General features: G+C 38.6%; 1 protein-coding gene across 17 annotated transcripts in view; it reads left to right on the top strand.

Annotated features, from left to right (window-relative positions):
* LOC145686681 (protein argonaute-2-like) overlaps positions 1-14,192 on the top strand; it is a 212,267-nt gene that overhangs the window by 107,667 nt on the left and 90,408 nt on the right. For all 17 annotated transcript variants that reach the window (XM_081760200.1, XM_081760204.1, XM_081760201.1 and 14 more), the window contains 3 exons: positions 6,925-7,015; positions 8,460-8,592; positions 12,269-12,388. In XM_081760200.1, the coding sequence (XP_081616326.1) occupies positions 6,925-7,015; positions 8,460-8,592; positions 12,269-12,388 (344 nt within the window). The remainder of the gene's footprint in view (positions 1-6,924; positions 7,016-8,459; positions 8,593-12,268; positions 12,389-14,192) is intronic.

The raw sequence follows: 14,192 nt of genomic DNA on the forward strand, positions 1-14,192 counted from the left end.
GCCTGGGTAAGCAATTTGTTTCATTAAAGCGTTATATTTTGCGGAAAAAACGGCGGAAGCAAAGTTGTATATCTTGTATATATATATATATATATATACAGTGGCGGATCCAGGATATGATTAAGGGAGGGGCTAAACCATAGTTTGCCGCTTTATCCAGTGTAAAGCAGGAATGAAGCCCATTTTATCCAGTGTACACCTGACCGTCAAGGGGGGGGGGGCTATAGCCCCGTAGCCCCCCCTTGGATCCGCCCTTGTATATATATATATATATATATATATATATATATATATATATATATATATATATATATATATATAGGGGCCCAATTCTATATATTCAATATAGGTCGCATGATTCTGTATATTACAAAGATTCCGTTGATCCTATATATTACATTAGATAGAACATTTTACCTATTATTTATTTAAAGAAAGTACGGGAAGAAATCAAAAAGTAAAGTGACTTTTGAGAAAAGATATATTTATTCTAATGATAAAAAACTGAAACATACATTATTTTTCTACATAATCTCCCTGCACTTCAGCGCACTTTTCCCAACGTTTCTTAAGTTTTTGATTCCGTCGGAAAAAAAGTTTTTCGATTGCATCTGTATGTAACCAATTTTGCACCTCATCAATGACTTCTGCATCGTTGTAATTCTTCTCTGAGCTCTTCCTTCAACAGTCCAAACATATGAAAATTGCTTGGAGCCAGGACTGCACTGTATGGTGGGTGTTCCCAGTAATTCGAACCTCAACTCCGAATCCATCTCCCTCGCGACGATAACGGGCCAAATGTTTACGAGAGATGTCCATCCTTTGTGCTTTATGCTGCGCTGACAATTCTTTCGGAACCCATTTTACCCACAGTTTCCGAAGATGGAATACTGAACCATGACTGATATGTAAAGTATTGGCGATTTCGTCCACTGTAATAATTCTGTTTTCCATCACCATATCCTCAACGACTTTCAAATTGTCCTCAGCCATGGACGTCGATGGCCTGCCCGACCTTTCCTCATCACATAAAGAAGTTCTTCCCTGTTTGGAACGCTCTATCCATTCATAATCTTACTTCGCGATAGACAGCTGTCACCATACTGCGCTTGCATTCTACGAATAATTCCCGCAGGTGTAATATTTTCCACAAACTAAAAGCGAATCACTGCCCTCGTTCCCTCCTTCGTGCAGATCGAAAATGGAGCTGCCATGTTTAACAGTCTGCTACACTCCAACGACTAACTCGGGAATAAGAATAACACGTTGCATAGAAGTGTTGCAGACGACACTAATTCAACGCTGGATACTAGCAGTGTTACCAAATCCTAGTACGGAAAATTGCTGAAGTCCCTTTGCTTGTTGATTTCTTCTCGTATTACTTTGTTCTCAGTTATAGAGACTTACTAGAAAGATAAAATAAAAATTTGGCCACAGTAAAAACTTGGCCCGAATGATTGTACAGAATATCCAAAACATCTGTTCCTGTAGACTGTTGACTAGTACTCTTATCGATTAAAAAACGTTAGCTTAAACTAAAGTACAAGGAAACATTTAAGAGCTAAGAATTTTGAAAGCTCATTTTCGCAGTGCAGGTGTTGCAGCAGAGATTGAATTATCTGTGTGTGTTTCATGCATATTCTGATTATGCGTGTATCCTCGGAGTGGAGTAGCTAATGGAAGAGCTTCTTAAATATATATATATCGGATGTTGCAGATAAATCGTTTAGTGATTTTAAATCAAAAACAGCTAGAAGTAAAAGAATGAAACGAAAAATGGGATAAGAAAATGTCAGAGGGGGCATCGAATGATACCCTATTCTTACCCCACAAGAACCCCTATCATAGGGCAAGAAAACTTTAAACAGTAAGTGTATATAATTGTTTACATCATTGAAAAGAACGTGGAAAAACATACACATTTTGTACAAAAAAGAGTTTTCACTTGGGGCACTGTTTACGAAATGGCCACTATTTAATGGTGAGTTCTTGCAGAATGAGATGAAACGTCCAATGTTTATAAATCACTGAAGGTTGGACACAAAAGGATGAACAAAAAGATAAGAAAATTTAAATATTATATCGAATGGAGATCTCTTCGTACCCTACAAGGAAGGACTTCTATCATGGAACCCCTATCATAGAAAATTTCTAAGTGGTAAAGTATATAATTTGATACATTGTTGAAGGGATCATAGAAGTACAAACAACTTTTATAGGATTTTTTTTTCTTTTATTCGGGTGGGACGCCGTTTACGAAATTATAACTATTTAACTGAGTTTTATCGTATTGGGCACAAACTTACAATAAAATGTTGGTGATTTCTTACATGGTGTCCCGCATAAAAAACTCTTCCTATAAAGGATTTTCCCTTTTTCCCTTATCCTTTCAATGATGTAGCAAGTTATATAATTTGCCATTTAAAATTTTCGGATGACGATATGAAGCCTTGTGGTACAGACAGAGCGCTCCCTTCGCTGCGCCTTCTGACTTTTCCCGATCTCACTTCTTGTTTCATTCATCTATCTCTAATTGATTGTAATTTATAACGATTGGACGTTTTATTTGAATGAACAAGGACTCACAATTAAATGGTGGCCATTTCGTAAACTTTGCCACACAGGACATATTTTCTTGTAGAAAAGTTGTTTGCTTTTCCATGTTTTTCAAAAATGATGTAGAAAATGCATATTTCATGGTAGTGCATTGTAATTGGTATTTAAAATTTTCAGATATCACCTTGCCCTCTGATATTTTTTTCTCATCCCTCCTCCCCTCTCCTCCCCACATACACACTTTTACCTTCAACCGTTTGTTAGGTTCAATATACGTGGTAGTAATGCATTTAAATGCACGTCGTATACTTCGTCCGACTCGTACCACAGCATGTGGATTTGTATAGGAAATATACTTTCGAAGATCTCAGCCCACCGGCGACCTTAGTGAGCATATTGCTAGCAGTTTAAAAATTGACGGTCAATACAATGAGTATAGTTGTATGTACAGATCCATTATGTATGGATTACAGTGTGTGACGTGTTTTGTCCATTAGGGGTGTACATGAAGAGAGACGGAGGATCCTACAGCAGACTTTGCAGAAAAAAAGGCTACCATATATATATATATATATATATATACAGTATGACGCTAAATTCGTTGTACAAAACCAGAGGAGTGATTCCTGAGAGTAAAACAAACAAACCCCATCGTTTACGTGTTATAGGCTGCCGAAAACATGAAAAAATGAAATCTAAAGGTCCATAGCTCCAAAACTATGGGACCTTCTGTAGTCGCGTCAAGACTTCACTTAGGAATTAGTATGTGCTCTATCCAAAAATACATGTTTTAGAATCCTAAGATAGTCACGCAACAATTCTTATGGAGGTAGTTGGAGAGTACTTTATATCATAGGCCCGTAGTCAAACTCCCTCTATAAAAATTGTTGTGGAAGCACCTCAGTATTCTGAAACACACATTTTTGGATAGGGCACATACTAGTTCCTAAGTGAAGTCTTGACCCGACCAAGGTAGGTCCCATAGTTTTTGAGCTATGAACCTTTAAAATTCATTTTTTCATGTTTTTGGCAGCCTATAACGTAAACGATTCGGTTTTCGCCCTATGTTTATTGGAACTTTTTTGTTTGTTTTACTCTCAGGAATCACTCCTCTGCTTTTGTACAACGAATTTAGCGCCATACTGTATAATGAAAGCGGAAGCTATATTTGTCCATGTTCATTTTTAAAGCTTTTCCCTCTTTCGTCGGTCATTTTGAAGTATCTACGTGAAGAGTTTCAATTACGTAGTATAACAAACAGTCTAGTAACACTTCCCAATAAGAAACTTTTTTATTTCCTTTGTATGTTTATTTCTGTTGAAAAATGTCACTATTATAACAAACCTCTAGTAAGAGGAAAGATTATATCAGTACTGTGCCGGTGCTGTGCCATCAGTGGTAGCTCAGAATAATCTCTAAAAATGCTCATAGAATAAAGTAACTATTGGGGATGGAACTGATGCACAACACGGTACTTAATGACTAAATTATGATTGAATTTAAATAAAATTCAAATGTTTCTAATTTTGAAAATGACTAATGGGGAAAAGGTGTGTGAGAGAGAGAAAGGTTATGATTAAAAGATAAAGGATGAGCACTAGCCTGATAGATCCATCGAGACTGGCGTCGTCCTAGTCATTTAGGATGATGAATGTTATGCCGTGAAGAAACCTGGATGTTCTGGTAACAGCCAACAACTGGAATTCAATTCTGCTGGACTGCTAGGGGCGTCGAACTCTCTCCGTGATGCGTCTCCACAATAATGCGTTTTAGGATGATATTCTTCTACATTTTCATTCCACTAATCTCAACTAACATAAGTATCTGCGGCGATGAACCGGCAGAATGGTATTCTTTGAACTTGGAGTCGGTGGTCCTCCAATGGTGGGATCTGCTTGTCTCCGATGATCCTGCACCTTCCTCAACTTTGTGACGAATACCCCCTGTTGTTGTGTTCCTCGTGGTTTTGATCAACTCAAGAATGATGACCTAAGAGTCCAATGACTCGGGAAGTTTCAGGCTATGCTTGAAGGTATGCGGAAAGGAAAGAAGAATGCTAGTCGAGTTTATTTAACAAATATGCATTTATAACAGGTGTCTGAGAATGTACAGTTCTAATCAAAGTTTTCTTTCAATGAGTTTTCAAAAGTTCATGTTTCTTTCGTTAATAAAGTAATTTAATAAAATAATCGAATTTAATGAATTAAATTCACAGTTACTTCTAATACACAGTCACTTCATTTCCAATACACAGTTACTTCACAGTACGTAAAACAGTACTTAGATAACTGTCACGCAGGAGAATTACTTATTTATTTTGTAAATTACTCAAAACTCACTAACTATGCATCAGAATAATGCTTAGTTTTCTCGGTAAAAGATGAGCTGTTGGATTTTGTAGGTTTTATTACAAAATAGATGATAACGGGATGATGAAATAAATTTATGGGAGACCGGGAATTTAAATTGTCAAATAAAGACTGAAATTAATTATCGATCAACTTGTTGACCTGAAGGGTCTTGGCTAGATCGGAAATTCCATTAGCTGAAGGCTAATGACTAGAACGTAAAGAAATAAACATGCCAATGCAAGGCTAATGTGTGGTTAATAAGAGTTTTATCTTCACTTTTCATCAAACGTGAATCTTTAGAGGACGTTACGAAATATTTTGCGTACTCACATGCGTTTGTTTGATGGTAGTCCACAGGTACAGAATCTGGATTGGTACTTTCACCAATTATCACATTAACGACACACTTTTACACTTTGAGAAGCTTGGTGTTGACTACCGAAGTTCTTGAATCGAACCCACACGAGACCATCTTCCTTCTCTGGAAACGCTGCCGTGCAGTCCTGAAGTTCCGGTCACTGCTAGGCTCTGGACTATGAAATCTCACTTCTTAGGATCTGGCTCGTAGCCAGAAGTTCTCCCTGAAGGTCATCTTGAACTGGATATCATTTGAGATTGGAGCCTGGGCCAACTGCGCTTCATGGACCTTCGGGCGTCGAACACAACATCAGTGAAGAATTAGCGTCGTAGTCCGTTGAAGCTACGCTGCGCGGAGTGACGGCGAGCGGCTTTCTAACTGCTAGTTTTTATATGGAGTAGTTTCAGTGTTTACTAGGCTGAGTGTTCAACTATAACTAAGAGAAAGTATGTGGTTTAGTAGGACATCCGTGTATCTGTTTTTGAATTTAGACTTGTATTCCCTGAATAACTCGACTATTCTGAAATAGCAATACTGTCCGGATGTTTTCTCTTTTTCTTGAAGAAGTACCACTTTCTTGATAAAAAAAAATATTTCCATAAAACTTATTATTCATCCCATTCTGGCTGTATGTCTGGTACACTATAGTTACGAGTTAACCTGTCAGCATTAACTACGTAAGACTTAAGGCACATTGTTTATTCACGGCTGTTCAGTTCTTCCTATCTTGAATTAGCAGAGCATCCGCGGTGTTACAGATCAATGCCGGTACCAACGTAATGGTCTGGTAATGATTAGGAAAAACAATTTCTTACCTTGCAATTACTGGATTTGTAAATTTTATGTGCATAAATATCTCCACTACCGTTAGCAGTATTGTCTTCTGTAAAAACTGCAAAAACTGCTCCAGTGTAATTGTTTGTAGTGATCTACTTCTTGAAGAGTTCACTACCACGTGACTTACTTTTAACAGTTGCAGTCCTATACACAGGCTTTATTGTATTTTCACACACACGTCTTCTACGTAATGCATCCTCTTCCAGCACAAGTCCACGTTTTTCAAATACAAGCATAAATAACTATAGGTGCTAATTTCATGCTAACAAATGCCGCCTTTTGTTCAACACCACGAGAGAACACGAATGAGTTCGAGTCGTATCGGAACCGAAGACTCCTAAAACGCACCGGAAACACATGAAAGCTTGTACAATACAATTGCATTGTTTATACAGTATGTGTAACAATTTCAACTTAATAATGCATTTGAATTTATTTTGATATGCGCGAATTTAAACTGTTATAATTATAAGCCTTAACAGCAAAGGATGTTACCTTAAACAAAATTAGCTTGTCTGCTATTTCTTGATTCCCAATTCCTTTACTCGTGGTTCCACAAGTACTTGAACATTGCTGCTCTAGATGTGGAATTCGCGGCCTGGCTATTCTTATTTCCGTTCGTCTGATGAGAAGAACCAATTACTGGCAGTTTTTTTTTTTTTAATCTGTACTTTCTCATGATACTGTACCATTGTTACCCGAGAGTTCAGTTTTCTGCTCATACTGCTTGCGTCCAGTGTACATAATTTTCATTGGCATATACTGCGCAAGAATTTCTTTATTTTCATAAATACATATATATTGTTTATTTTTCCATTCTAGGGTTGAAAGTGGTGTACGAAATTCCTGGCATAGCTAACAGCAAAAGAGTTTACCGAGTAAATGATATAAAAGGCTCTGCTGCCGAACTAACGTAAGTAAGAGTTCAAACACAGTACTAAGTGAGCGAAGCATTTCTTCGTCTTCTTCATCATCATCTTTTTTATTAATGAAATAAGATATATATTTGACATTATGTACAAACATTGTCTTTCATTTGTTTTTCCTTTGTTTATTCGATAATGAAAACGCTCTGAAAGTATAAGGTTTTAAAGGTAGTCTTTTCAAGAAATGAGAAATTGAAATAAAATTTTTAAATGTTACTTACATTTAAAAGCGTCCACTGTTCAGTTCGGCGAAATTCTAATTCTTATCTCGATTCGCATCGATACTTAGTGATTTTCCAATCCCAGATTCTCCATTTACCTGCCCCACCCAGAGGTGCCCAGGGTTACGAAGCCGATTCTCAGGGTCAGTGGGCTCGAACGCTAGAATTGAGACCCCGAAATGCACCTAAACCCTGTAATTGAATAGCTAGATAGAGCCCGAGTTCCAGTGAAGTTAGTGAGCGTGACTGGGAGCTCCCATGGAGGATAGTGAGCCTGAGCTCACATGAGTAACGCCAAACAGTGTTGTTGAAACAGCATATTAGGAACGCATGAAGTGTGAACTCTTAGAATTCCTAAACACTTTAAAAGTAATACTGTGATATTAAAGAAGTTTCCTTAAAACGGAAAATAATTTAGAAAGACAGATCAGTGAAGGATAGTACATCAGAAGTAGAAGACAACTATATAAATCTTAATATTGGTCAGTTGAACAGTCAGTGTTAAATATTCTTTACACAAGAGCTTAAAAGCCTTAGTGGGTGGTATAGAAAATTGACTTATTAGCCTTCTCCTCCCACTACATGGTAGTGAAACAGATATTTTCTCCGAAATTCGATGTTGCCAACAAAATTGGAACTGAACGAGAGCTCTCGGTGAGAATAGAGGGGTGAGTAAAAGCTGATCTTCTCCGTCACATGAGTAAGGAACGGAATGTCTTAAATGTTTTGGCGAAGAAAAAACTAGTCTGGAAACTGCGAGTGCTTGGTGTTGCTTTGTTATTTGACACTTTCAACTGCTTTCAACAGAATATTTCCTCTTCCGCTGAGAAGGAACGACCCATATATGTAGGCAAGTTGATCAATGTTTGTTCATTTCCCCTTTCTCTATAATAGAAAGAAAGAACCCACATATGTAAGTCATTAATCACAGTGTAACGGGGACCAAAACTATGACAACATCGTTGGACACAAATTAAGTTATAATGTTACCGGCAAGAAGATACGACTGTTCGGACAGTTCCGATTACCACCCACTAAGGCCAGCTTGTTGTTGCGGCCACTGTACTATATAAAATTATGTAAATCTTGATATAGGCCAGTTAAATAATCAGTGTTAAATACCAGATAAGATAAATGGAGGAAGTAACGTGATTTTGTATCTTATGCTCTTTTATGAATTAATTGTGGCTCTGATTTTTTTAATTTAAAGGTTCGACCTGAACGGAAAGACGAGTACTATTGCCGATTATTTTTTGAAGGACAAGAAATATCCTTTGAAGTATCCAAATCTTCCGTGCCTGTGGGTGGGATCCAAAAACAAAGCAATATATATTCCTTGTGAAGTAAGTATCTAGTATTACATGTTATTAGTGATTAAATATTAATGCTTCATTACTTTCAGTTGAGCATATACTATTTATATTACTAGAAAAGAAAGAAACCTAATAAGTCTTCAAAAAAGTCTCCCCCAGAAGTTTTTCACAGCAACAAGAGACGTTCAAAAGAAGGGATTCTAGTGCAGGGAAGATACATTAAATAGTGTAAGAGAATTCTAACAAGTATGATGGAGTTTCTACGTAAGTTGCCCAAATCTGCTGAGGAAGTTAACGAAATAGTATTAGACAAAGATATTAATAGTGCATTAAATACTAGACGCAGTAAATAAGAGTGCGTTTATACGTTATTATAAACATACATCATTACATATCGTTAAATAATTATGTTCAATGATATTTTACTGTATTTAAAAACAGCACGATAGACAGTTTGTATTTACCTAGTTACATCATAAATACTGTCACAAAGTTTGGAGTGGCGGTGTAGGCATCCGGAGTGGCACAGTGCTGCCATCTGTGTATAAAGCGGAAGATGCATGTAGTGTGTGTTTGACTATTCATGACATACGTTGATATTGTACTGAGTTCTATACGTGGGGTGGGTCGATTACGAAAATCGTGTAGCAGTAATTGCACTACACAAGGTCGGGAAGACAGCAGGTGAGATTTTTAACATCCTGAAACCCCTACAAATCAGCAAGAGATTCGTGTATCACGCCATACAGCGATACACCGTGACTGGAACGGCAGCTGACCGCGCAAGGAGTGGCAGACCACGAACGGTACGAACTCCGCAGGTCCAGAAAGCAGTCGCAGCAAGAATTCGAAGAAAACCTGTTCGAATACAACGTGTGATGGCTGCTGAGATAAACATCAGCAGAAATTTCGTGTCTCGTGTGCTCAGGAGTGACCTACATCTACGGGCGTGTAAGAGCTTACTGGTCACTTTCTAACCCAAACATTAATGTCGCAGAGGATCCTTAAATCAAAGAGACTGTTGCGGCGTTACGCCAACAATCTGCACAGAAAGATTCTGTTTACTGACGAAAAGATGTTCACAATTGAGCAGGCGTATAACGCCCAAAATGACCGTGTGTATGCCACGTCATCTACTGCAACTACTGAGGCAACTCCAAGGGCTCAGAGGGCACATCGTCCTGCCTCAGTGATGGTTTGGTGAGCAGTGAGCTGCTCAGGCACAACCCAGCTGCATTTTTGCGAACAAGGTGTTAAAACATCTGCCAAGGTGTACCAGAACACAGTGCCAACACCTATAGCGAACCTACTGTCTGCTACCATGTTCCCTGGAGAAAGGTGGACCTTCCAGCAGGATTCCGCTCCAGGCCACAAAGCGAAAATAACCCAGGACTGGCTGGCACGGAACGTCCCCGACTTCATTTCTACCGCTGATTGGCCTTCTAGCAGCCCGGACCTTAACCCATTGGACTACAAACTTTAGGCAGTCCTTCAGGCAAAGGTCTGCCATAAACGGCATTCATCTGTCGACAGTCTGAAACAATTCTTGACCCGAACAGTGAACAATTTTCCCTTGGACGTGGTGCGTAATGCTATTGATCAGTGGCCGGACAGATTTCGTGCCTTCATCAAGGCTAATGGGGGACATTTCGAAAAATGATTTGTGCGCCAGGCGTACAACATATCAATGTAAAACATGACCAAAATAAATTGCCTTGGTGTTAATATTCTTCTGTTATTCACATTCAAACTTGTGATAGTATTTATGATATAACTAGGTATGATACATTGTAATTTATATTTTAATCATTTTAAAATAAGTTCGTATTTGTTTATGTAGGTATTCATAAAAGTTCTGTCATATTTCCATGTGATGAAATGCACACGCCACCCTTTCGAGGTGTAAATAAAGTTTGAGTGACGTGTTCATGAGTATTGTAGATTGCTAGTAGTGGTCGCCATAGCTAAATAGGTACGTCAGTGAAAGTAGGTCAAATATGAGACCCTAAAGGACATACAGACTTATATTCCTTACCAGAGATGGCCATTTAGCAATCGGAGATCAGGCGCTTTACCCTCAACAAGACTCGTGCTCACAATCGCAATGAAGCACATTGTCGCAGGCTCGCACTTGCAATCGCATTGTCACAGGCTCGCACTCAATCGAGTTCTGGCTCGCTATTCTTAATGAGGGTTGTGCTCGCTCGATCACGTTCTAATTAACCTCATTAGGTTCGGATTCGTGATCCTGCTTCTTATCTACTTGTAATGTTGAGGTTTATTATATACTTCTGTAACTCTGGCATATCTACTTATAGAACTCTAACTTCTTATTTAGTTACAGTGATCTGGTTTATCTGCTTATGATGATGTGGCCTCTTATCTACGTAAGTGCTCTAGCGTTTTATCCACTTAAAGGACTCGCGTTCAATTATTGAGCCTGAGAGCAAGGGTCTCAAGTTCTGTCATACCTGTGTCTCAGTAATTGAAACTAGGAATAAACGCTAATGAAAGGAGAAGGAAAATTTCTAGGTATTGGATGTAGTAAATAAGCGGACAGCACAGTGATGAGTTCCTCCAGGACGCAACATATACTGCAAGGGCGGCCAACTCGTCGACCGCCAAGTCATGAGAGGTAGCCCGTGGTGGTCTGTCATATTGTTTATATCGACCATTGTTACAGCTTTATGATTTCAAGCAGCGGCAAGTAAACAGTGATATATATATATACAAAATGAAAAATATCCCTCAAACCGGAAAAGGTTGGCCACCCTTGTTGTACGCGATGTGTACAAACTGTAGACAGGAAGGTCCACCAAAGCTCCTATTGATGAGACTGGTAATGCCCAAACATGTGAGACATTGCGAGAAGTACGTAACTGCAGTTCAGAAACGATTCACCAACATATCCTCAAACTTCAAAACGCGCAGATGCCTAAACATAAAATGAAAAATGTCCCTCAAACCGGAAAAGGTTGGCCACCCTTGTTGTACGCGATGTGTACAAACTGTAGACAGGAAAGTCCACCAAGGCTCCTATTGATGGGACTGGTAATGCCCAAACATGTGAGGCATTGCGAGAAGTACGTAACTGCAGTTCAGAAACGATTCACCAACATACCCTCAAACTTCAAAACGCGCAGATGCCTATGTTTTTCTGTTGTTTCTTCAGGGAAAGGATTCTTTTCTAGACAGCGCTGATATGTAGAGTGAAATAGTTTTTTTTGTGATACTTCACGATATCACCATTATTGTGGTAGGTACCGTATGAATTCACTCAAACAACCAAGCGCTACTGCATTACTGTTTCTCATATTTCCCGGAGAATTGTGCATCGTAAGCTACTGCCATCTGGCCAGAGGATGAATTTAACTGTATTCCGTATCACAATAGAAACATGTTCATGAAATATTAAAAACAGAGAGTAACCGCTTCATCACAGGGAAGCTTCTCTCCTATACAACACGAAACTACATTATGCTAAGGTCACACGGGACACCATGAACCGACTTGATTGGAAGGACTAATTCACTCCTCATATTCCCTTGAATTGAATCGTCGTATTTTTACCTCCATTGGATTTGGAATTAACTTCCTTGCGTATTTTTTTAACCGTTATTTTTTGTTTGTTTGTTTGTTGAAAAATGAACTCTATAGTATTAATGTATGTGACTTACTTCGAATATTGTTTATTTGTTCATTTCAGCTTTGTAGTATACAGAAAGGACAAGTAACTATGAAGAAGCTAAATGAAGAACAAACAGCCGGAATGATAAAATATGCAGCTACGCCATCGTACGTAAGGAAGAGAAAAATTGAGGATGCCGTAAGTATTTCTCTTAATTTAAATCTTTGTCAACAAACGTAAATTATGGTGATCAGAAGTGAATGTGCTGATGGAGCGTATATTTTTCATGTATTCATTCACAAGTTTTAGCTGCAGATCGCTCGACATCTTTCACAGAACCTTAAACACTAAAATTCAATGATTTATTGATTTGTGAATATAATTGTTATCTGGCAGTCAGCCAGGTAAATTCCACGTCATCTAACGTTTCGAGAACTGGCAACATTGTTCTCGTCTTAAGGGAAAAGTATAGGAGGCCAAAAACAGAAGTCTTTATTATATAAATGCTGACAGGAAGGAGGAGGAGTTTGATTGATCAATGGCGACGTCCAGTCAGCATCAATCTGTGGTCTCAGCTTTGATTGGCTGGTTGACTATGTTGGTTAGCAAGCCCTGATTGGTTGTTTTGTATACGTTTTCTTCCAATGAGGGAAAGCCATGTTTGGCTCAGTTGTAGACCGGTGTCCCTATTGAAATTGCTGCCTTTTCTAGTATTGCTATTGCTTCCTTCATATTTCTTTCCCAGTGGTATTATAACCGCTACCAGGTTATAGAAGGATTTTTTGTGGACACTCTGTATATTTCCTAAAGACAGTGATTATTATTTTCAATTTGTACTTTATTCTGCGACGCATATAAGTTCTTTCTTCGGTGGGAATTGCTTCTTTCCCACACAATTGGACAAAGAAGTCTTTCATCGATTTCTCATATATATATTTAAACATTGCTTTTGCTGAGAACATTTCAGTTAGTGACTAACCATTTCAGTGTTTCTCCCTGATTTATTATATGCACAGTATATATTCTGCAGTTATTTGGAACTGAATTAAGTGCTTTCTTTAATCGCTTATGGAAACATTATAATAGATTAGAGAAATACGGGCTGACCAGATGTTCCAGCAACCAAAGTGGCACCAACTGTGTTGTTCTGCAGTCCGTTATCTGTACTTTCTCACGCCAGTGTTATCGCCGTGTCTAGTGCATTATAGGCAGTTGACTAAAATTAACATAAATTGTTTTCTGTATTCTGTTTGTATGTGCATACAGGTGAGTTCACTGAGTGATTTTTGAAATGAACTGCCAACACTTTTCCGTTGACCATTGCAACCCGTAGCTTGAGCTTGGATGCTCGAGGAGTTTGACTCCAGGTCTGGAAGATGCAACCACGCATCTCGCGTTGAACTTCAAACATAAGTTGGGTTAAGGGGCACAAGCTATTTAGCCGGTGAAGGACGATTTCTTACGGCTAGCCCCAATCAGTGAAATCCCAGGTCCTCAGACCTTGTGCGTTTAAAATGTTACGTACGCGCCCTCCAATATCTGTATTCCATTGTGGAGATCTTCTTTTGTGTGTTTGCTGAAGATTCACCTTTACGCTGCAGGACTGTTCAGCGTAACAACTGGATTCATCGTGGGACGATTCAGACAACTTTTCCCCAGTGCGAATCCCCCAAGTGTGTTAATGGTGTGAGCAAAGTATTTATAGTGATACCTGAATTATAATCATATATATAGAAAGGGCTCTATTTCCCGAAAAGGGCAAAACGTAATTTCAGCGGCAAAATTTATTAGTGTCCAGTGTTGTGTTCATTTCTCTTCATTATTTTTTTTTCAGAATAGTGTTCTAATAAATAAGTATAGTGTCATTTAACCCAGTGTGTTTTCGTTGTTTGTATGAGTGATGTTTGTGTGCGTTATGGTCTGGATGACCATCTGATCGTCTGTGAGGTTTTCGAGACAAGACACCCGAACCTCTCGGCGCCTAATGCTGATCTCATTATTG

This window comes from Thermobia domestica, chromosome 5 (genome assembly GCF_964235325.1).
Source record: "Thermobia domestica chromosome 5, izTheDome1.hap1.1, whole genome shotgun sequence".
NCBI lineage: Eukaryota > Metazoa > Arthropoda > Insecta > Zygentoma > Lepismatidae > Thermobia > Thermobia domestica.